Consider the following 24,563-nt stretch of genomic DNA (forward strand, 5'->3'; position numbering starts at 1 on the left):
TCACACATACCAGACATTTTTCTCCACTTCTCGCCAAGCACTCTTCCCACATCAGTAAACGCAATTCCAGGGTTCTCTCTCTTGACATTCTGCGGTCAACACAAATAAGGTCAATAATTTCTTCAAAACATAAATAATAACTAGAACCAAAAGTTAGAACCAATAAATAGAAATTAAAAAACTCACATCTCTCTCCATATTTGAGAAGAACATGAAAGCAGACATCGCTCTTTTGGGTGCATTAGGATCCTTTTTCTTTTTCAGTTTTTTCTTCTTTGAACCGTCTTCACCATGAAACACCATGAAAATAATAGAGAAGAATGATTCATGAGATACATTGTTAGGAATTGGCTTGTCAATGGTTACAGGAACCATTCAAGCTTAAAGACATATCACCTCTGGCGCATATGGAACATCTGGATACCCTTCAAAATTTCAAACAAGCAATTTCATCATCGAAGGAGACACAAAGAGGTGGAACGGCTAAGTTTGGGAAGATGAAGTTGCTAAAAATGTTTTTCTTCCTTGTTTCAAACCCTCTATCTCTGGGCTGAGGAGGGATGGTTGGGGACCAGTTTGAATGTGTCCTTTATTCTCTCTTTCTTCCATTTGGTTTGTTTTTTTTTTTTCTTTCATGCATTTCATGCTCGTAGTTTCATTCTGTTGGCACTGCTATAAGTTCAAGGGATAGAGCCAGCCTTGAACTTTGGGGTCAACTATGACCCTGAAGGATGGGGTAGGTTGGGCTGGGGTGGAGAAATTTTACCCAGTATACCACCTATCATAATATAAGTGGAGAGAAGTTTTTTCCAAGTGTCCCTCCACTTGAAAATAGAATTAAGGATATGTTGACTCAAAGTAGAACTGTAGAAATGTAAAAGCTGAAACAAATGCTAGACTAATTTCTGAAGTTTTTAATTTTATAGCGATGCCAAAAAATTCAAACGTATGAGGCACTTCCAATTTGCAAAATGACTACAAAAGAGAAAAAGCAGTATCACGACACATAGGCAACAAAACTATATCGACAGACAAAAATTTTGCATTAATATTAAGATTCAAGCACAAACTGGGATGTAAGGAGGACCTGCATTTTTTATTTTTTCATGTACCTTTTTTAGCAGACTGAGCCCAGCTTATGGTTGACCTAGCCAAGGCATTCATAGGGTCAATGCATTTCTTAAGAAGAGGATCCAGGTGAAGAAGACCTCGCATATCATCGGACGCAAGAATAACAGAGTTCACAACCCTCGCCAGAAGAACCTTGAGTGCGATCCTCAAGAGGTTTTGCGCTCCCTCTATGTCCTCTCTGTTTAAGGCTTCAATAGCAGGGATTACAAAGTGTTCCATTGTCACTTTATCCGGCAGAACAACCTCAAATCCCTGTATTTATAATGCGAATGAATAAATATTGTAACATGACGTAGCAATAAATTTGTTTAGAAGTATAGTTAAGGAATTCATATTTAATGTTGTGCCTCGGCCTGTTTGTTAGTGCGGAAACAAGATTCAAATTACCTCAGCAAGATATAGACCCATAGTTGAACAGAATAAAATACAAGAAATAAAGACACTGAGAAATTTACAAGATTCGACAAAAACCTGCCTACGTCCCCGGAGACATATTACTCTTCACTATGAGAATAACAGTACAAGTATATATGACTTAAATCACAACAATAACCCAATCCCAATCCCTTGCACACCCACTCATAGAATTTTCCCAAGAACCTCACTCTACCCCAAGAGTTCTTTCACCAAAAACCTTTTACTCTAGCTCTCTTGATTTCTCTCACCCGTGCCCATGGTAGAGCCAAATGCTTTCACCATCTCTTTGGATGCTTTCCTGATGCAAGCCTCTTCCTCGGCAAGCATACCTAATGCAAGCATTTCCTTGCATTAAACAAAGGCCAAGCCATCACATTTCTAACATAATGCTCCCAAAGTCAAAAGCAAACCCACTTTTGCTTTTCCTTTGTAGCACTTGTCACTTTCAATGCAGTCCACAAACATGTGATATTTCCATCGAAAGCAAACACACAAAGTCACAAATCATCCACTACCGAAAGCACACGGGTTACTTCCTTGTTGCCAGTTCAAGATATGAGCCAATCACAACATTTAACTGGCACGAGATGAATGCCATTTAATGTCCTGGGGAACTTGTAATCTGTTTAAAACATGGCTACCAAGACTAGACAATCAAAAACAGAAGCAGGAAAATGGAATTACCTCGCTCCGCGGTTTCTCCTGATAGAATCCTGCTGTCAAAGTTGCATGGCTTGCAAGCACTCCAATCCGCAAACGACTTCCGGCTTCAAGCGGCTTCAACTTTGCTTCCTTGAGCTCCTTGACAACACACTCACCAATATGAGGAAAAGGAACAGAACATCCCTTAGAAATTTCATCATGCCAAGAATGTGATATGTGACAAGGCATTACAATGCAACAAGCTCCAGATTTTTCAAGAAAAATCCTCTTACTCAGCAAATTCTCCACAATTGGAGTGGGATCGAATTCAGGAGCTTCACTTTTACTGCTGACAGAAGGAAAAGAACTTCTCTCAAATGATAAAAGCTCCTTATTTGAAACATGGTCAGAACAAAGAACAAAAGGAGGGCAACTTTCTCCATCTCTTGAACTCCAATTGACAAGTTTTCTCATAAATTTAACACTAGAATCAACAGATAGCCCTCCAATTATGCCAACTGTGTTTGGTAGACCCGGAAATGATTTTCTAGGAGCAGTGTTTCTTAAAGCTGTACTTGAACCATAACCCTTCTTAAACTCTGAAAACGGGCCAGTTTCATCTGTGTGCAAGAGAACTGGGGATGGAGTTTTAGCTTGACCTGGATTCAACCTCGTCATATGAAGGGTTCTATGTGTATTTACAAATCCCAAGTTATAGAAAGGATAGTTCGAAGGGTGCAAAAACGTTGCTTCCATTTATCAATCTACAGCAAAAACTCCAGAATCACTACTCAAACCATATAATTCTGCTGCACGGACTTCTGAGTTGCGCAGCCTATGACAACAACCTTCTATACTTTCAACTTTACTTTAGGCTCCACAGAATAAACACCCACCTTCAAAAGTTATGAACTTCAACAGTAAATTAACATTTAACAAGGAAAGTACTGAATGAGTCAATTCAGATACTTCAAAGTATGCATTTCAAAAACAAAAACCATATCCTCCAAGATTGCAATCCTCTAAGCAGATAATGGACTCTCTCTCTCTCTCTCTCTCTCTCTCTCTCTTCACTTTTTCTTCTTTGGTAGCTCAGTGGTAGAGCGGTCAACTGTTAACTAACATGTCGTAAATTTGAATACTACTTGGGGAGGCTTGATTCATTCGGAATTAAAGAACATTGAGATCAAAATCTATACTGGAAATTTAGATAAGTAGAGGAAACTCAGACAAGATACAAAATTTCCAGGATTTGAGGATTATTATCACTATCGCTAGAAGGACCTATATTTTATGGCCCCACAGAGAATGACATGATTCATCAAGGGAATAATAGTAAAGAAAGTGGGGATAAATCATCTGGCATCTGATGACGGTGACAAATTTGGCATTACATCATGTTTCAGCAAACCAACAAAGGGCCATAATAATATATTTGATTTGTTGATTAGTTTAATCACTCTAAACTACAGTAATTAAAAAACAAAAGGTTATATTACTTAGGAGTTAGAGGTTGGTCATCTAGGCCTGTTTGATAGTCATTTCATTTTCAATTTTTAGTTTTTTACTTTTCGTGCTAGAGATATGAATAAAGTATATGAGGAAAAAGGGGATGAAGAAGGCAGAAGGGAGAGGAAACAAAATAAATAAAAGCGAAACAAAACAAAATCTTGAAAAAGAAAGCAACTTAAAATAGAATTTAGTTTTTAGTTTTCCTTTTCTGTCTTTCCTTATATATTTCTTCTACATCTCTCTCATCATTTTTCCTGCATAATGATTTTTATCTCAAACATGAAAATCAAAATCAAAAACAAAAAACAGAAATCGTAACCAGCCCCATGTTTTCTCCATGAATCTCAAATTATAACCATTGACCCTCTATTTCATGAAAAATAATTTCTTGGTGTGAAAAATGTCCAAATGGAAAGCCTTTTTTGGTTCCCTTCGCTGTTTAAAATAGACAGCTAGGATATATAAGTGGTGTACCTAATTTTTATTTTATTGATAGCACCAAAAAACATTTATTAATCAGTAAGTTTCACAGCCAATACCAAATGCTTTTGCAAATATACTTAAATCTTCCATGTGTATATTATTGTCTCTTAAATTTTATAAACTGCCATATGATTCTAACCACAGAAAGCTTGGTATATATAATAAGACATACAATGCAACATTTTCTCTGAAATACTTTCTTCATATCTCAAACACGGAAAGTTAAAAACTAAAAACTAAAAACAAAGTGGTTATCAAACACACTATTCCTTTCATTATGATTAACAAAGAATACAAAGGAGAGGAGTTTAAAAAAAATATATGAGTAACGAAGGCGCACGTCAACTTATATAAGTTTTGTTTTCACAAATCGAGGAGCTTTGCAACAACGGATTATTCTTCTTACATTTGGTTGTAGAAATAATAAGGTTTTAATAACGACGACATATGCGTCATATATCGATAGCTTAACGATGACATAACGATACTTGATCATTTCTCTATCCAAATGCCAAAAGATGATTATTAAGAAAACCCAGGCTCCGCATGATAGCCTTATAAATAGCTCTATCTCCTTGAGCATCATGGATTCTTTAACTAGCATCATACCGGTGCCCACCATTCCGAGATTTGCTCACCTTGTATGTTATGTTAGTAATTCGAAAAATGGGAACGTGCTCAAACACATTTTTCAAATCATTTAAGTCATGAAATGAAACACAACAATATTAAGTCATCACAACAATCTCATAGTCGTAAAATTTATCAATTATTTCTGATAATATTATCATATTATCTTATTGGATCAAAGCGTCAAAATAATAATTATATTAAAAACATATAAATACTATAGCCAATCCTCATTTTATTAAATTTAGCTAAAATATCATTAACTTAACGATTTTAACTATTTAAAGCTCATACGAAATAATAATAAAACCACTATTCTAAGTTTTAAGTCTCCAACATTCTAATCATTCCAAGCACCAAATATAAACACGGAAATTAATGGGAATTAAAAATATTCTCATTCATTACAAGAAGTAAAGTATAGAAGGCTTAATTAATGGTACTCACTTGGAGTTAAAAAATCTATCTCTAATGGTCATCATAGTATAGTAAAAACTGTAACCAACAAACCACTCACTCTTCAGAGTGTAGAAACTAGCTGAGCTGATGCGCGAAATGTTCCTCACTCGAATCATAATCCGAGATTTTGCTTAAAATCTTCAATGTGGCACCTCCCCATCTCACTAAATTCTCAAATTACATCTGGGTTTTCTTGTTCGTCTGGATTCTGATGCATTCATTGCAATTTTTTTCCAATGTTCAAGCACAATGCGTCTCGTTTCTTCACTGACAGTCACAAATTTCTTCTGATACAGCATCTGGGTTTTTCTTCAATTTCAGCTCCAACCTTTTCCCTATCATAATTTTCTTTTGAGTTAAACATGAGTACTCCATTACCTACTCCCCAATTTTTTGCTCAATATCTTGAATCCGGTGACAGCGGGCGTCAGATGAAACGTCAAATTCCTACTGAGGAGAAAGAAATCAAAGCTCAATCTGACATCAAGTCCCAAGCTTTCAAGAAACCCAGAACTTATGAAGCTGTATCGAACTCGAATGCGGCCTCAGGACAGAACAAAATGTTGCCCAGCTATTACAAGACTCAACTGTACCGTAAATTCCAAATGGGTTGTTGCTCTTATGGGCAGAGATGTTCCTTTGCTCATGGCACCAGTGATCTCCGCAGGACTTTGCGTGATGCGCAAGGAATGGAAACTGAGAAGGGAAACTTGGTCAGGAGGACTTGGAATGGTGATCATGGAAGTTCTAATGGAGTGAGAATAAGCAGGTCGTTCTTTAGATGGGGAACATGCAGTTAGGGAGACAAATGCCGCTTTCGTCATGTCAACCCTGAAATTATCAGAGATAGTTCGTTCATAAGCATGTCAACTGCTGGTGGTTCTGCTCAATTTGACAGCAAGAAGTCTCTGGGTATGGATTTTCACACTACTTAGTTTAATATGTTCAAATGATGATTTTTTCGGGTGCTAATTTTTCCTTTTTGCGTTTGTGTGTTGATCGTATGAATGCTCTGATGGTCTACTCTTTGTTAGAGTATCGGTTGATTTCTCATGTGCTCAAGATTCGTTTAACTTGCACTACAAGAAAAGTTGTCATAAGTAAAACCCAATTGGTTCAGTATCAGAAAATTCAGAAACCACACTTGACCTTTGGAGCTTTTTCTGTTAAGAAGGTATTGAATCATGCCAATAGGTTGGCCTGGTGAAGGACTTGAACGTTAGAAGAGGCACCCGGGACATTCATCTAATGAACTAGGTATTTAGAAAGTGGCCAGGCTTCTCCAGGTATGAAAGAAAGAAAAAAGTCCAGACCTTTTCCAAATTGATTAATTCAAATTGATATTCAATGTGTATGATTTCATAGTGGCATCAGACTTTTTTTTTCGTCTTGCTGCAGACTGGGTATATAGGTTTATATTGAGATGTTTCTTTCTGTCTCTGGTTGTCCTGGCTTGTAATAAAAATGGGGCAACTTTTTCATATGCTTTTATACAAGTTGTGCATTAGTCGTTCATACAATTTAACTACCGTCTTTTTCTATTTAGTTTTATCTAACATTTCAAAGTGTGGCACAAATCATCTGTAGCCATCTCCAAGGATAAATGAGAGGAGTTGATGACCATGTAGAACCGATCATGATTCAATAAGTGCTCACTATTGGTTGATGACCATGTAGAACCGATCATGTAGAACAAATTTTGAGATGCATTGTTGTTAATTTTGGAGAACTAAGGAAGCTTTGTGGCTATACTACACCAGAATGTGGAAGTGTGCAGGCAAACAGTTTAACGACTTATATGAGGGATGAACTTGAGAAATTGAGTCGCATCTATGCTAATTGGATTGAAGATATGCCTCTTCTACATGGCTCATCAAACAAAGTGGAGTGCTACTCGAGTTTAGTATGACATGTGTAAGGGAATGGATTAGTTATGTATAGATACAAGAAGCTTCTTGTAATTTCCTCTAACACCTTCCTTTTGTTAACTGAGTGTGGGATTGACTTCGATTGCAACCCGTAGTCTAGTAAAGAGGAGATGTTTCATACCCAAGAGCCTACAACGCCAGATTTTAAATATCTTGATTTTCCGTATCTCTGTTGTGTAGGGATTTTAGCCGTAATCTTCCAAATTTTGTGCACATTGTCATTGTAAAGACATATTTTCAGTTTACAAGATACGGTGTGGCACTCACATAAATGTAACTAGCAAAAATTAGTTTGGCTAGTGTGAACTATGTCAAAATCTTATTTTCAAGTGCTGATAACCGCAGAAAATTCTCCTTTGCCTGTTTGTTTCTCACACGTGTGCGTCTGTTTATGTGCTTGAATTCGCAGTCTTCTAGCAAACTAAAATTGTGGCAACACAACAGGAACTTAAACCCCTGTCGTGTTTGGGCCCAACCCAAGATGGCCCGTTCTGGATATCTTTGGTTTCAGATTTAGCACAATAGGTCTTAATCTTCACATGCAGAAATAGTAAAAGAACAGACTTACTTTAAGATTTCATGAACATCAGAATATACATTCGAAAGACCAGTAGCCATGCTATTTGTAACAGGTATTTCATGTTCGTCTCTTTGGAACTGGCGCTGGTAAAGCTCCAGACGAATTTCTGTCTTTATGCTTTTGATGACCTGCACTCGAACTCTCCACCTCTAGGACGGAAAGAATCACTCAAATGTTGTAGATATATCATCTCTGAAGAATATGAAACATGTTCATATCCTTCACGTTGTGGAATATCCTAATTTGGAGGAATTTGAAATTTATTGTGCAGAACGAGCACGTAAGGATCCTCGGATATCAATGATGACGAATCACGTGGGCTTCCTTGGCCTTCAGTTTGTACAAGATGCCGAAATCTTGGGAGAAGAATGTCCAACGCTGAAGAAGCTGCCACTTAAAAGAGGACAAAGCATTCTACGTCACTTGGCCGACAATGGTGACCGGAAAGTCTGCTGTGAATTGTATAAAAGTAGTAGAATACATGATTTTACACAAAGCTCAAAGTATATAGGAGCGTAAAGTGAATGAAAAGAATCACAGAATATGGAATTTTGAGGTTTTGAATATCCAAACAACATCACAATATTGAATATATCATGGTATGCACCTGTATACAAGCAGAATCGTCCTCCTTGTTCTTACTTAAGGCCCTCTCGCTACCACACTTAATTAACTTCCAATTGTTTCCAATTAGGAGTATCCCGAAGGGTATCAAGATGTTTCATATCCACCAAAGAAGATATGTCTAGAAAGCTTGTTTGGTTCTTGCCATCAGAGAGCTGTAGAGTCCAAATGCGGGTCGCCAATTTGTGATATCCGATCAATTTTTGCAAAAAAGAGCTAATCCGTACGCTCAAAGTCAAAACATCAGGTATTCCAAATCCTGCATTTCTTCCATCAGGGCTCCTTCACCGTCAACAAGAATTCTATCTGACGAACTACATGCTAGCATCCTCAAAACTTTTAGCATTGGAAAACTTGATATTATATTTTGTGGAACAAAATCAAGCTGATCCATATTCTCCAAATCCAAATATTTTAGGCTCACACAAGCCTTTAATTCAATTGGCAGCTCTCTTACACCAGTTCTTGACAAATTTAGATGCTGTAACGAAATCAAGTTGGAAACGCCAGACGGCAATTTGGTTATGTTCAGATTTTTAGACAAATCCAAAACTCGCAGAGTAGGCATATGACCGAAAAAGCCATCAGCAATCATATTCAAAGGACCTTCTCCACCTCTAAGAAATAAGGTCAACAGATTTGGAGATTTGGGTGTTTTAACTAGGCTTTTAAAATGACTACCAACCAATGATACCCTTTTAGTGTTCTTCCATTTCTTCACATGCGGTGTTCCCTGGAGACCTGTATGCACGAGGATACTCTCGTTTTCCTTCCCAGTGACAAGCTAACCACAATGCCATGTCACGAATTACATCATGCATTTTTACAAAATTCCTTCTTTCTTCCAACAAACATGCAGAAAGGAGCGTTCCTATGATATGGTAAGTCTCATTTTTCGCTTCATCTACGTTAACATACTGTTTAAACATCTCCTCACACATCCAAAAATATAATAAATCATCTTTACTTATCAGGAAATCTTCCGGAAATAGAGCACAATATAAGAAGCATGATTTGATTGTCTACCTGGGTAGATTATCGTAACTAAATTTTAAAAGAGGAAATACCTTGTCTCCCATAATGGAAAACTCTGAGGCAGATTGCTTTAGAACCCGAATTGCATGATTCCATTCGTGGGGTGTTTTATTGCACGTCATGGCTCGACCAACTGTAATCAATGCAAGTGGCAAACAGTCACACTCATTTGCCACTACTTGCGCAAGTTTGGGGATATCTGGATGACTTTGAAGAGTTTCTTTGCCCATCTTCTCCTGAAATAAGGTCCATGCTTCGTTCGGCATTAGGCACTTGACTTTAATCTTTATTTGAGCATCCATACAACTACATATATGCTCCAAGCGAGTTGTGAATATTATCTTCAACTTTTATTTTCAGCTGGATTAGGAATCGCTGGATTAGGAATCCCAACTTTAGTCATTTCAATCGGCTCCCATATATCATCCAACAATAGCACAAATTTCTTCTCACTCAAGAACTTGAAGATGTGTTGAGCTTTTTCATGCGGCTCTTTGTGCTTCCATTTTTCATTAAGAATCCCAAGCTTTTCACCAATCTTATCTTGGAGGATTTCAAGTTTGTGGTCTTTTGAGACCACGATCCAAATCACAAGATCAAAATGGTAAGAAGTACTAAAGGCGAACTTGTTATGGATTTTGGTAAGGAGGGTGGTCTTGCCCACCCCTCCCATTCCATATAACCCGATTGTTCCCACCTGTTCATCTTCAACATGTCTCCAGACCTGATCAAACATCGACTCCATCCTCACCGTTGGTTCAGTAGGCATTTCATAGACTACACCTACCGGTAAGCTTTCTGTTGCCACCTCTTCAAAGCTTCCCTTGCCTTTCAAGGAATCCACTTCCACCAACATTTTAAACACTTTTTTTCCTAACTTGTAGCTGGGAAAGTAGTTCTTGGAGCAGTAAACTCTGCTACATGATTTTTGAATTTCTCGATCTGCACAATTTTTAACTTCTCTGACTCGTGTCTCAATAGTTTCCGCCTTTTTAATCCACAGTTGTACCTGGTCCAAGCGCATCATGGATGTCTGAAGCTCGGCAACCTCAACCCTTCTCACGAGATCATTCTTTAAAGCGGTCAGTTCTTGCAAAGATCGATCCAGAGCTTCAAGGTTTTCTCCGAGCATGCTGATGTAGTTTGCTTGTTGACTAAGGAAACCCCAGCAGCAGAAGTTAGCCGTGGGATCGCAAGGTATGGAGACTGAGAAATGTTCCCCATGGCTTGCAGGAATATTGAAAAATGAAAAGATGTACTTTTGTTTGGGAGAAGAAGTAGGTAAGAGTTTTGTAAACAGGATGATATGTGGAATGAATCATTTCAATGCCTTTACGTGTACGTTGTGTCGGTCGGGCTCACCAGAAACTTTAATGTCACTTTAATCAGAAGACCCAATAATTCACACTTGACTTCCAGATAGACTTTTTAGGATTCATGTTGTGAATTGAGTTCTGGTATCAACAAGGAAATTTGCAAATTGGGTTTCGTTTGAGATTTAATGTTTTATCGAGACAAGTTTCAGGTTATTGAAATTAAAGGAATTGGATGTTTTCATTTTTTTTTTTTTGCTTTCACATCATGGTATATGAAATCTGTATTTATAAAGTGAGCAACACAATTTGGCGAAATATTCAATAAACCTAATATTGCCCTTTCCTTCACATTCAAAAATAAAAAAAAGTTCACCCACTTAATACTACGGTCTAGTGATATTCTTTTTTACCTGTAAATGAGAAATCTTAGGTTCGATTCTTACCAAATGTGAATTTGAATTACATTATTGCTAGCCCAGTATGAGGCTTAGCCCACCTTCTCCCCTTAGTGTAAATATCGATTATTCCAAAAATAAAAAAATTTCAGAAAATCAGAACAATATGGCAAAACCTGCATTACAAACACATCAGGAAAAAAAAATGCACAAAATAAGAGTAATGTTATATTTACCATCTATTTGTATCATCTCTCTAATAAAGGTAAGACCCACCAACACATGTAGATCACATCTCTATTAGATAGATGATACAAATGATGCATGAAACTAAAATTTTGTACCATCTTTCTTGATTTTCAGTTTTCAAGACATATTTTATGCACATTGCTATTGTAAAGACATATTTTCAGTTTACAAGATAAATGTCACAAGAATGCTTCGACAAAAAAAAATGTCACATGAAAACCTTATTTCCAATTGCTGGTAACCTCAGAAAATTCTCCTTTGGTTATGTTTGTTCTTGGTTCTCACATGTGTGCGTCTGTGTGTGTGCATGAATTTGCAGTCTTCTTGTGAATTGATCATCTGGTTCAACAGGAAATTCATCATTGGTGGAGACGAAGAAGATTCATCATTTGGTTCAACAAGAAAATCGTCCAATCTACACTCCTTGTGAATCTATGTTCATGGGTTGGGGGTTCTTGTAGCCACTAATTTCATCCTTGTAGCGTTCTTTATCTTGACGAGACCTTGCTTCATATGGCTCCTTCTCCTCAGCTGAAAAATGGAAAACATTATGTTAACAAAGTTATACTTCGCAGAAATTACTCATGTTGTGGAAGCACACAAGATGTAATATAGTAGAATCACACATACCAGACATCTTTTTCCACTTCTCTCCAAGCACTCTCCCCACATCAGCAAACGCAATTCCAGGGTTCTCTCTCTTGACATTCTACGGTCAACACAAATAAGATCACTAATTTCTTTGAAACATCAATAATAACTTGAACCAAAAGTTAGAACCAACAGATAGAAATTAAAAACCTCACATGTCTCTCCATATTTGAGAAGAACATGAAAGCAGACATCGCTCTTTTGGGTGCATTTGGATCCTTTTTCTTCATCTTCTTCAGTTTTTTCTTCTTTGAACCATCTTCACCATGAAACACCATGAAAAAAATAAAGAAAAATGATTCATGAGATACATTGTTAGGAATTGGCTCGTCAATGGTTACAAGAACCATTCAAGCTTAAGGACATATCACTTATGGCGCATATGGAAATCTGGATACCCTTCAAAATTTCAAACAAGCAATTTCATCATCAAAGGAGACACAAAGAGGTGGAATGGCTTGTTTGGGAAGACGAAGTCCCTCGAAATGTTTTTTTTCCTTGTTTCAGACCCTCTATCTGAGGGTTGAGGAGGGATGGTTGCGGACCAGTTTGAATATGCCTTTTATTCTCTCTTTCTTCCATTTGGTTTTTTTTTTCTTTTTTCACGCATTTCGTGCTCAGTAGTTTCATTCTGTTAGCACTACTGTAAGTTCAAGGGATAGAGCCAGCCTTGAACTTTAGGGTTGGCTGTGACCTTGTGGGATGGGATAGGTTGGGCTGGGGTGGAGAGATTTTACCCGGTACATCACGTGTCATAATATAAGTAGAGAGGTTTTTTTCAAGTGTCTTTAATTTTACAGCGATGCCAAAAAATTCAAACGTATGAGGCACTTTCAATTCGCAAAATGACTACAAAAGAGAAAAAGCAGTATCACGACACACAGGCAACAAAATTATATCGACAGACAAAGATATTGCATTAATATTAAGATTCAAGCACAAACTGGGATGTAAGAAGGACCTGCATTTTTATTTTTTCATGTACCTTTTTTAGCAGACTCAGCCCAGCTTATGGTTGACCTAGCCAAGGCATCCATAGGGTCAATGCATTTCTTAAGAAGAGGATCCAGGTGAAGAAGACCTCGCATATCATCGGATGCAAGAATAACAGAGTTCACAACCCTCGCCAGAAGAACCTGGAGTGCAATCCTTAAGAGATTTTGTGCCCCCTCTATGTCCTTTCTATTTAAGGCTTCAATAGCAGGGATTACAGAGTATTCCATGGTCACTTTATCCGGCAAAACAACCTCAAATCCCTGCATTTATAATACGACAAATGAATATCATAACATGATGTAGCAATAAATTTTTTTACAAGTAAAGTTAAGGAATTCATATTTAACTAGCAGGAAATGAATGCTATTTAATGTCCCGAGGAACTTGTAATCATACAAGTCTAGACAATTAAAACAGAAGCTAGAAAATGGAATTACCTCACTCTGCAGTTTCTCCTGATAGAATCCTGCTGTCAAAGTTGCATGGCTTGCAAGCACTCCAATCCGCAAAGGACTTCCGGCTTCAAGCGGCTTCAACTTTGCTTCCTTGAGCTCCTTGACAACACACTCACCAATATGAAGAAAAGGAACAGAACATCCCTTAGAAATTTCATCATGCCAAGAATGTGATATGTGACAAGGCATTACAATGCAACGAGCTCCCGATTTTTCAAGAAAAATCCTCTTACTCAGCAAATTCTCCACAATTGGAGTAGGTTCGAATTCAGGACCATCTCTTTTACTGCTGACAAAAGGAAAAGAACTTCTCTCAAATGATAAAAGCTCCTTATTTGAAACATGGTCAGAACAAAGAACTAAAGGAGGGCAACTTTCTCCATCTTTGGAACTCCAATTGACAAGTTTTCTCATAAATTTAACACTAGAATCGACAGATAGCCCTCCAATTATGCCAACTGTGTTTGGTAGACCCGGAAATGATTTTCCAGGAGCAGTGTTTCTTAAAGCTGTACTTGAACCAGAACCCTTCTTAAACTCTGAAAACGGGCCAGTTTCATCTGTGTGCAAGAGAACTGGGGATGGAGTTTTAGCTTGACCTGGATTCGACCTCGTCATATAAAGGGTTCTATGTGTATTTACAAATCCCAAGTTATAGAAAGGATAGTTCAAAGGGCGCAAAGACGTTGCTTCCATTTATCAATCTAAGCAAAAACACCAGAACCACTACTCAAACCATATAATTCTGCACAGATTTCTGAGTTGCGCAGCCTATGACAACAACCTTCTATACTTTCAACTTTACATTAGGCTCCACAGAATAAACACCCACCTTCAAAAGTTATGAACATCACCAGTAAATTAACATTTAAAAAGGAAAGTACTGAATGAGTCAATTCAGATACTTCAGTATGAAATTCAAAAACAAAAACCAAATCCTCCAAGATTGCAATCCTCTATGCAGATAATGTCACACGGCCCGAACCCGATATTCCCAAATACCAGGATAGGCACGTGCTGGCCGACACCCAAAGGTGACAAAAGCCATTTATTGAGTGCAAATGCTGAAAACAAAGGATAGATAAGACTTATAAATATAAAACAATAATGAATATGCAATTAAAGAACGTGTTTAGAGCACACCTCGAATCTAGAACACTAAAAGAAAATAATATAAAATTGAATGAAACAAAGGAATGGGTCATACACCGAGAGAACTCGAAGATGCTGATATGGAAGTGCCTGGACGCCGAGATTGTATGCCTCGATTCTAAGTCCTGAAGGGGATGTAAAACAAACATGAGTAGACCAAGTTTATATATATATATAGATATAATAAAACAGTTATCAACGTAATAACCCCCAGGTTTTATGAAAACACATATATATCATGATAAACATAGGTTTTCCGAAACCTAGCATGCTGTACAATGTCTCAAATCATAACTTGTATATATAATAATCACTAGTGAATGTCCGATAACCCCCAGGCCCCATGCTGGCTCCCCGTCTCTGAGCAGACAGTCAGAGGAAAATACACTTCAGGCCCCATGCCGGCTCTCCGTCCCTGTGCTAAATAGCCAGAGGAAACACACTCCAGGCCCTATGCCAACACCAAACCATCGCCCGGGACGGAACGGATCTATCCCTACGTCCCGTAGCGGAAAGGACCACTAGGTAAGTACAAAACCAGTGAACATACATATATTGAAAAGCAACTTCGTAGTGTAAAGTCATTCATCATCTATACTATAAAGAGGTGTTCTAAACATGTTCTAAATATCATATCGTCATCCATCGGATATTCTATAAGAACACGGATTATAGGAAAAATAGTATTAATTCAAACTAGCCTCAGTAAACATGTTATCTCATAAAACGTTTCATAAAATATAATCATCAAATCATGATTTTCATGTATGCATTTCTACTATCAAAACATACATTTTTAGAAGGGCTCCACTCACAGTACTTAGCTGTCGAAGAGCCACACAACTAGCGAAGATGGAAATGCCACAATTAATTGTCCCTAAGTACATAAAGGGTACATTCAATCAAGCTCTACTAAAATGATTGAATTTGAGAAAACGGACATCGAAAACGGGTTCAGGATGTCGAAATTAGCCTAAGAGAGTCTAGGACGAAAACCCAAAAAGTCCACATTGACCTTTGACCGGTCAAAGTCAAAGTCATAGTCAACGGGTCCGATCGGTCAACGGGTCAGGTCAACCGGGTATGGGCTTAGGGTTGGACCGGGTTTAGGGCCTGGGTTCTTGGGCTTGGTGCTAAGGCCCAAGGGTTTAGGGTTTTAGGGTGCACGGGCCTAAGCCCTAAAGGAAAATGGCCCAAAGGCCCTTTGGTTTTTTAAAAAGAAATGGGTTTAAGGGGAAATGGGTTTAGGGCTTTGAATTGGTTCCGGGTTGGGCCTAAAGGCCCGTGGGTTTGGGTTCTTAAGGGTTTTGGGATGAGTTCAAAGGGGTAAAGGGTTGGGCTGCCCAAAAGGGCTGGTTTTTTGACCCACCAGTTTCATGGGTCGCCGGACACAACGAAGGAGAGCCCGGAATTCGGCCGGAAAATTCCCGAGCTCCGATGGAGCTCAAAACTCAACCAAAACATGTCATTCAATATATCAAATTGAAGCCCCGAAAGTAAGGAATCGATATATACCCTTGTTTCCCGTCATCGTGGCCGGAGTTGGCCGGAAAATGGCCTGGAAGCCACGGGTGTCCGCCGAAAACTGGGTAAGATTCAAACGAGTATAACTTCTTCAATACTCAATGAAATTGGGTGAAACAAAAAGGAAAGTTGTAGTACTCAGCGAGACGAAGAGATTGATACCTTTCACGCCGGCTAACTCGTCGTGGTTTGACCGTAAATTGGCTTGAAAGCCGTCGGACTCGCCGGTAAAACTAGGAACACACCTCCGATTTGTTTCTCACCACAAACCTTCATCAAAGCACCTAAAATGAGTCCTAACTAGAGTTTGATCGATCTAAGGAAGATTAGAGAGAGTCCCGAAGCTTACCAAGGTTGAGGGTTCACCGGAGGAGGGAGTTGTTCTCCGAGCTTACGGTTTCGAAGGTTGGTATTCGTTCCTTCCTCCGCTGAGATGGTGACTTGGTGCATCCAAGTAAGCGCGTATGTGTGCGTATGTGTGTGCGTTTGTATGTATGGGTGTCGATCGGGAAAGAGCCCGAGAGAGAGGTGAGCTCCAGAGGGAGAGATAAGGGAGAGTGAGGGAGAAGAGAGAATAGAGAGACTCTAGGAAAAATAAAAGAAAAGGGGAAGGGAACGGGGAACAAAACAGGGGCTGGCCCCTGGGCTAATCAATTAAGATCCAAAAATCAATTTTAAAAGAAGAAGATTTAGCCTAAAATGAAATTTCACGAAAATACTTTTTTTGTTCCGATAAATTGGGACGGGTTGTTACATAATGGATTCTCTGTCTCTTCACTTTTTCTTCTTTAGTAGCTCAGTGGTAGAGCGGTCGACTGTTAACTAACATGTCATTCGGAATTAAAGAACACTGAGATCAAAATCTATATTGAAAATTTAGATTAGTAGAGGAAACTTAGACAAGATACAAAATTTCCAGGATTTGAGGATTATTATCACTGTCGCTAGGACCTATATTTTATGGCCCTCCTGAGAGAGACATGATTCATCAAGTAATAGTCAAGAAAGTGGGGACAAATCATTTGGCATCTGATAACAGTGACAAATTTGGCATTACATTATGTTTCAGCAAACCAACAGAGGGTCATAATAATATATTTGACTTGTTAATTTGTGCAACTACTATAAACTGCAGTAATTAAAAACCAAAAATTTTGATTACTTAGGAGTTAGAGGTTGGTCATGTAGCCCTGTTTGATATTCATTTCATTTTAAGTTTTTCATTTTTCATTTTTCGCGCTAGAGATATGAGTAAAGTATATAGGGAAAAAAGGATTGAAGAAGGCAGACAGGAGAGGAAACAAAATAAATAAGAGCGAAGCAAAACAAAATCTTGAAAAAGAAAGCAACTTAAAATAGAATTTAGTTTTTAGTTTTCCTTTTCTGTCTTTCCTTATATATTTCTTCTACATCTCTCTCATCATTTTTCCTCTACAATAATTTTTATCTCAAGCACGAAAATGAAAATCAAAAACAAAAAACAGAAGTGGTAACCAGCCCCATGTTTTCTCAATGATTCCCATCATATAAATTATAACCATCGACCCTCTATTTCATGAAAAAATAATTTCTTGGTGTGAAAAATGTCCAAATGGGAAGCTTTTTTTGGTTCCCTTCTCTGTTTAAAATAGACAGCTAGGATATATAAGTTGTGTACCTAATTCTTATTTTATTGAAACTACAATTGATAGCACCAAAAAACATTTTTTAATCAGTAAGTTTCACAGCCAGTACCAAATACTTTTGCAAATATACTTGACGCTTCCATGTGCATATTATTGTCTCTTAAATTTTATAAATTGCCATATGATTCTAACCACAGAAAGCTTGGTATATATAATAAGGCATACAATGCAACATTTTCCCTGAAATACTTTCTTCATATCTCAAGCACAGAAAGTTAAAAACTAAAAACTAAAAACAAAGTGGTTATCAAACACACTATTTCTTTCATTATGATTAACAAAGAATACAAAGGAGAGGAGTTTAAAAAAATATATGAGTAACGAAGGCGTACGTCAACTTATATAAGTTTTGTTTTCACGAATCGAGGAGCTCTGCAACAACGGATTATCCTCCTTACATCTCTTGTTATAGACAAGAAGGCAGCAAACAAGGGAAATGATATCGCTGGGTACATACATATAAGATCTGTGCTCGTTGATTTTCTCGAAAAGATTTCCCTTACAAGCCCCCATACGATGAGAAGCATACCAAAGAGGCTCGTTCTCCCTGGTCTAATGAGACCAAGAAAAGCTCCTGCCACTGATAAGTAGCTTCCAACAAGAACCTGGTAAACGCCAGGCCAAAAGTGAGAAAATGCATTACATAACTTAAACCTATTATGGTACTTGCTCTCTTTCTTTTCCTTTTTTTTTTTTTTTTTTCTTCTCTACATTCAAAATGCTAGATTATGCTCTCTCTTTCTTTTTTCTTTTTTTTTTTCTTAATATCTAGATTACGCTACGTACATTCAAATTTGAATGGTGTTTAGCTATTTGTTTTAAAGATCATTTTACATTCTCCCCTCACATCTCTCATATTTTTGTATCTAAACCTTCACTCCTCTGCCTTCTCTCGTTGTTTACTCACAAGAAAAACAACTGAAAACAAAACAGAAATAAGTCGCTAAAGAGCTATAAATCTTTGTCCTGCTGCATTTTTTAGCAGTGCATAATTCTAAAGTTTCAACACGCAAGTATTTGGAAGATTGATGAACCTACTTGTTTAGCGCATAGCATCAAATTTATGACACCTTGACACATAAATCCCCCTTAAGATTAACTTAATAAAATTCGAATACAGTAAAGGTTCTGAAGATACGACATATATTTCTATGGATATACTAACCTCTAGACGTTGTAGGTCAGAGATTGCATCAGCTGCCTTTACATTGGTGAAGTTATATAACTTCAAGTTATCATAGCCTGGGATTGCTTTGTTCTTGATGAATGCATTCGCAAAGGCCCCCGGGTAGAGTAGCGCCTTCACTAGAAATAAAGGAAATACTTCAGATGCAATTAACTGTGAGGATGTTACCTCTACTGGTGTTGTACATATTCCGCCGGTACAGGGAATGCTGTGGAGCAAAAGGAACAATGTGTTAATGTTTTAAAAGGAATTTAACAGGCTTAACATAGTTTTATGAAAACTTTGGTGCCATGATGGCTGCAGAAACGAAACTAAGCCCTAAATTTTGGATACCAACTGATGTGATATCGTTACCACTTTACCTCTGTTTGTTTCTAGTAATCAAAAGACTAAGATAAACTGCTGCTGTTGAAATAATCATTTGGATAAATGGGTTGATTTCTTTGCAATCATTTTCCAGTTGCTAGTTGCCTAATTGACCAAATGCAGCATAAACGGCCTACCTGACCATAGCCAAGTAGGCTAGAGCAATGTGCTCCCCATTTGTACTCAAGTTTGAATCTCAGTCCCGATAAATAGAATTTCGCTCGAATAAAAGAAAATACTAATATGTATATGGGGTACCAATAAATAACTTAAATGAGTGCATACAAGATTCCACAAATGAAAAATAAAGCCGCTTTTATAACAGTCTGCTACTGCATATAAATTCAACCCCTCGACAGAAAAGGGTAATGAAATCATAACACCGAGATTATTTGACACATGAACCCTATTTATTAAAAACGAATGCATTTGAAAACTTATTATTTTTTGGGCACTTAATTTTCTAGACAGAAAGCACCTTATGCTTCGTGCATCACCATGATAGTGTAAATTAAAAATTAATAATTAATAAGAAGGCGAAAGGGAAATAGAATTACCTGAAAAGAGGAATTTGAAGAATAATGACAAGGAAATATATAAAAGAAGCAATGGAAGATATGGTGGTTGCCCATTTCTTTGAAGAAGCCATGGTGCGAGGAACCCTACAAGGGGAGGCAGAGATGGAACTTATCACGGTACAAGACACAGCAGTGACACTTGTGCATCGAGTTTTTGTGTTTTTATTTTCCCTCTTTTTGAATAAATTCACTCAGATTTGTTTTAATGACTCATCAAAGAATAAAATTCTTGAGGAAAACTCAACTCTTTCTAATTTAAATTGTTTTCTCAATGAGGCCTGACTAGGCATGCAAGTTGGATAGAAAGTTCAATTCCGACCCGAAAATTTGTTATTTTGGCACACCAAAAATTCAAACTCTTTCTAATTAAAATTGTTTTCTTAATAAGTGGACCTAGGACATTTTCTCTTCTTGTTGTATAACCGAAGCCAACCCGTGAAGAAAGACTCAAATTTCATATAATTGAGGAAATTTTTTGAAATGTTGTAGGACTTAATACACACTTTTCAATTAGTCATATAAACTAATATTTAAGCAATTTTTCATATTAATTTTTTTAAATCATTAATTTGTCATCTCAGTCTATCTCCGTTAAGTTTTTGATTCAAAATAAGTCAGGTGTCTTGCACATGACTTGTTTTCAAGAAGGTGCTTATCCAATGGGTGTTGGTGTTGCACTATTAGTGGCTTTGGATTATAATAATAGGAGACAAAAGTTTGAAGTCGTAGCGGATTCTTGCTTTATTCTAACTACGAATACTGCCCTAAGAAATGGAACAAGGCAGAGCAGAACCACCAAAAGAAAGTGAATCAATAAGAAACCCCAAAGTTTGTTAAGTATAAAAATCCTCCCAATCGGAAACAAGAGCTGTTATACCAAACTACAGTGCAGTTTTCAAATTCAGTTTATTCAAATTCCTCCAGCCACACCACAAAGCCATAATGCTCTCTAAAAACTCTTCATGACACTTGTGAAGAATTATCAAGCACTCCTCTTATGAGCCAATTCTTAACCACCAAAACCAAGAACCACATTCCACAAGAAAAGTTACTGTGACATTCATTTGATCAAGATCAAGCTTCTGTGGTCCTAGATCAAACACTCATGTTTTGGTGTTTTCAGATACTTGTAGATCACATCAGAGGGAATTTACCCCAAAGATTGCTAATCATATTCACTTGTTAAATACAAAAATTATTACTTTGTTCACATGTTAGAAATTTTCGTATTTACAATGTCATCTCTATCATCTATAATAATGGGTATCGTATAACCTATTTGTCTTACATGTGCAATCCATGAATAGAACATGGTTAAATGCACGCATTATCCAAGTGATTAGTCATATGCCTCTCAAATACTTGTGTTAATTAAGATAGTCTACATAACAATATATGCATCTTCGTTCTACTAGCTTTCTCAACAACTCAATTTCTATTTCTAACATTGTAGATTCTCTTCATTGTGGTTTCATTTTTGGTCTCACCAAGATCTTAGACGTATCCACTAACAAGGTATATATTTTCTTTTGTTAAACGCCTTCATACGAATGTCCTTCAAGATGCTTACCAAAAGGATTGAATTGTTATACCTTTACTCTGAACTATTTTTATCTACTAATCTGTATAGGGTAAAATAGTAAAGGTGTGAACTAATTGCACCGATGTTTGCCTAAAAACTGTAGGGAATCATTGGATGCCCAGATGATTCCAAATCCCTATATGTTTTATTCAAAGATATTTCGACATGTTCGCTTTTCTGCATTTCTGTTCTCTTTTGTGTGCATAGGAGGACCACAAGCAAAATCTTCAAGGGAATACAACCAAATTGGCAGATTTAAAACAACTGTCACCTCGCCATCGAATCTTCACCTGCTTCGACTTCCAAAAACCAACAAAGTAAAAATTGAGAAACCTCAAAGCATGTGATGCGGATATTTATTTATGTTTTCCAACACCGATCTCACAAAGAACTTCAGATATATATATATCTCCGAAGAAAATAGATGATAACTAACACTGTTATTTAATAAATGGTCTCTTTCTGTTCAGTTAAAACCTAAAACGTGAATTTTCTACTGAGCTGTTTGTTTGATTGAGATGTTGCCGACAAATCCAGTTGTGAAAAAAATTATATTGAATGAATTGTACATGACTGTCTGTGATGTGACGAACATCAAAAGTTTAAGATTCAGTCTTTTCAATAAACAAACAATAGGGATTCCCCTTGCCAAGGTACGGCTCAATTATATTACAATCCGTTTAAATACTGCAAACAATCGATATAATTTAATTAAGAGTGCTGTGTAGGAATATGAGCATGATAGTAAGTTGATTTTCGACAGCTGTTATGATTCAAACAAATATAAAAAGTCTTACGATAAGAGAATTATAAGAATTACTAAGGAATAAGATTGAAAGTGCAGTGCGATCCTATCGCGTGAGTTAGCATTCAACTAGAATTTGGCTTCCTATGTGGATTATGATAAGTCATTTTTTGTGTTGGAATGATTGTTAGTTAATTGAATTTCTATAAACTGGAACTCAATCTTTTGAATATTGAGTTTGGCCTAGATGAGTGGGAGCACTCTGTAGACATCGAATTTTTTTGTGTTTACACATTTCAATTTTAGATCTTAGATGCAATAGACATTAACTCATACACAGGTTGGAGAATGTTAGAACATGAGTATGAGAATGTATGTTATGGTAATTATTTGGATTCAAATTGGTGCAGAGAAGTCTTATAGAAAGAGGTTTTGAATTGTTCCAGATGATATAGGATTGAAACACAATTTTCATCCTAGTTTTTGCACTCACGGTTGGACACTCGAATTCTAAGACAAGTGGATTGAACATTTACATATAGTAATTCTCTATTCTCACAAAACATACGCTCTATGTTGAATCAAAGGCCTATTGTTGATTAAGCATTGAAGATTTGGTCATAGAGGAGAAGGTTTGCTATAGAAGATTGGTAACTTCATATATCATCTTCGATCTCCTTAAGGAAAGGTGCATTACTTGAAGTCTGATATAGCTTCTTCTTGGACTACTTCTCTAGGTCAATTTGGTTATTATGTTTATCGAATTGTAGTTTTGATAATTGAATGATTTGTGGTTCATAAGCTTGATATGTTAGCTCATGTTTTTTGTAAGTTCAGTCTTACATCCAATTCTTAGGCCCTATAGACTAAGAAAATTGTGGTCATCCATGATTCAATCTTAAATCAACTAAATAACCGTTGATTAAAATCAAACAGTGAAATACCACAATTTTCATAAAAGATATAGTCCTAAAATAGCATAATAAAATTGATTAAACTAATGAAAGCCGCATGTTGCCTGTCTGATTAAGTTGGTTGATGATAAACACCACATCAACATCATACATTCAAGCTTCAACAATTATAAGGAAGCTTAAAAAACCTGTCACTGTAGCGTGCTATAATTATAATTGATGATCTTATCTTCACATTACAATTCATGGACAAGTTTCCAACCAAACTGAGGTAATTTTTAATTTTTATATATAAAAGCAACGATATTGAGTGAACGAAAATCATGGCACACCGCACACCGCACACCACTCACTCTCCATATATATACAAAAAAGAGCAAGTTGGTGCACAACACCGCCAAAGTCATCATCTGCAAATTCAAAAAAATATAAAAAATGAATAAGGGAATCAAAGGAATACATGATAACTTTCTTCCAATGTGAATAATTAATGTCTTCTTATTTCTAAAGACAAACAGCATTTTTTCTTAAATCGAATGTTAATAAACTTTTAGGCATCATGAACTTTCACTACCTTTTATTTTCTAAATTAAAAATAAAAAATAAAAACCAAATTGACACACTCTAACTCAATTAGCTTTCCAATTAAGGGTGAAAATATGTTAGTCATCACTAAATTAACGATAAAATTCATCGTTGAGATGACGAAATATCAACTTAATGATTAAACCATGAATAAAGAAATTGTGATGTGAAATATTTTGAAATCGTCACAAAAGCGGTTGCCAAAATAGAAACGCCAAAAGCGAAGAGATATCATGTCCATTTTCAGTGATGTCACTTGCCCTTTGGCTCAAACCAAGCACCGTTTTCACAATTTCTTACCACAAAACTGCAAAAGTCCAAGAAATACAACCAGGCACTGGAGAAATTTTTTTATTGTGAAAGGAACACATGAGGTATACCCTATGTTTTTATGTAAGTGATGAAAAATTTTACTTTTTAAGTTATTAATTTTTTAACACACATATCACACAATTTATATAATAACACGTAATATACTACCCGTGTTCTAGTTACACTAAAAAAATGTCTGCAGGCACAGGCTCTCACATGCGGATCAGATAACGTACTCATGTGGTCACGCCCCAAGGCCATAATATGCTCCTCAAATAAGAATCTGGTTTCTCGCTGGATTCTTTTTGCGAGGATCTTGAAATTTGAAAATTGTGTTCGTATATCGTACATCGTGTGGTTAAAATTTATTTTAAATATTTTATTTAAAAATAAACATAAACATTATTTGATAAAAATTGACCGTAATACGA

General features: G+C 36.8%; 4 protein-coding genes, 1 long non-coding RNA gene and 1 pseudogene across 8 annotated transcripts; 1 reads left to right on the forward strand and 5 right to left on the reverse strand.

The window, feature by feature from the left end:
• Nucleotides 1–1,089: 1,089 nt before the first annotated feature.
• On the reverse strand, nucleotides 1,090–2,982 carry LOC103940281. Its single transcript, XM_048583991.1, has 2 exons — nucleotides 2,233–2,982; nucleotides 1,090–1,383 (listed from the first exon to the last, which is right to left on the reverse strand). Exons 1-2 carry the CDS (start codon nucleotides 2,944–2,946, stop codon nucleotides 1,105–1,107), a joined length of 993 nt encoding a protein of 330 aa, XP_048439948.1. The 5' UTR covers nucleotides 2,947–2,982; the 3' UTR covers nucleotides 1,090–1,104.
• Nucleotides 2,983–5,311: 2,329 nt separating this feature from the next.
• LOC125477118 lies at nucleotides 5,312–7,501 on the forward strand (annotated as a pseudogene).
• A 128-nt stretch (nucleotides 7,502–7,629) lies between these two features.
• Nucleotides 7,630–8,454, reverse strand: LOC125477121. The gene is made up of 2 exons (XR_007258313.1): nucleotides 8,390–8,454; nucleotides 7,630–8,234 (listed from the first exon to the last, which is right to left on the reverse strand). It is a non-coding gene; the product is annotated as an uncharacterized LOC125477121 (long non-coding RNA).
• Nucleotides 8,455–9,354: 900 nt separating this feature from the next.
• On the reverse strand, nucleotides 9,355–10,994 carry LOC125477119 (probable disease resistance protein At5g63020). The gene is given in 2 exon segments (XM_048583992.1): nucleotides 9,355–9,785; nucleotides 9,788–10,994. Coding segments are annotated over 2 exon segments (1,143 nt in total). The 5' UTR covers nucleotides 10,574–10,994; the 3' UTR covers nucleotides 9,355–9,428.
• Nucleotides 10,995–11,508: 514 nt separating this feature from the next.
• LOC103952637 (broad specificity amino-acid racemase RacX) lies at nucleotides 11,509–16,931 on the reverse strand. Of its 3 annotated transcripts, XM_048583923.1 has the most exons (9): nucleotides 16,529–16,931; nucleotides 16,342–16,449; nucleotides 16,171–16,240; nucleotides 14,711–14,780; nucleotides 13,486–14,335; nucleotides 13,038–13,308; nucleotides 12,208–12,311; nucleotides 12,032–12,110; nucleotides 11,509–11,932 (listed from the first exon to the last, which is right to left on the reverse strand). In XM_048583923.1, exons 5-9 carry the CDS (start codon nucleotides 14,197–14,199, stop codon nucleotides 11,817–11,819), a joined length of 1,284 nt encoding a protein of 427 aa, XP_048439880.1. In that variant the 5' UTR covers nucleotides 14,200–14,335; nucleotides 14,711–14,780; nucleotides 16,171–16,240; nucleotides 16,342–16,449; nucleotides 16,529–16,931; the 3' UTR covers nucleotides 11,509–11,816. The 3 variants fall into 3 exon arrangements, with proteins under 3 accessions (XP_048439880.1, XP_048439881.1, XP_009362551.2); XM_048583924.1 differs by lacking the exon at nucleotides 16,171–16,240; XM_009364276.3 differs by lacking the exons at nucleotides 14,711–14,780; nucleotides 16,171–16,240; nucleotides 16,342–16,449; nucleotides 16,529–16,931 and having other exon boundaries at nucleotides 12,203–12,311; nucleotides 13,486–14,544.
• A 1,174-nt stretch (nucleotides 16,932–18,105) lies between these two features.
• LOC103952692 lies at nucleotides 18,106–20,158 on the reverse strand. Of its 2 annotated transcripts, none has more exons than XM_009364348.3 (3): nucleotides 19,974–20,158; nucleotides 19,030–19,258; nucleotides 18,106–18,469 (listed from the first exon to the last, which is right to left on the reverse strand). In XM_009364348.3, exons 1-3 carry the CDS (start codon nucleotides 20,063–20,065, stop codon nucleotides 18,203–18,205), a joined length of 588 nt encoding a protein of 195 aa, XP_009362623.3. In that variant the 5' UTR covers nucleotides 20,066–20,158; the 3' UTR covers nucleotides 18,106–18,202. The 2 variants fall into 2 exon arrangements, with proteins under 2 accessions (XP_009362623.3, XP_048439882.1); XM_048583925.1 differs by lacking the exon at nucleotides 19,974–20,158 and adding an exon at nucleotides 19,554–19,966.
• Nucleotides 20,159–24,563: the final 4,405 nt, after the last annotated feature.

The sequence above is a fragment of a genome, unplaced genomic scaffold (genome assembly GCF_019419815.1).
Source record: "Pyrus x bretschneideri cultivar Hongxiangsu unplaced genomic scaffold, Pyrus_bretschneideri_v1 Contig20, whole genome shotgun sequence".
Classification (NCBI taxonomy): domain Eukaryota; kingdom Viridiplantae; phylum Streptophyta; class Magnoliopsida; order Rosales; family Rosaceae; genus Pyrus; species Pyrus x bretschneideri.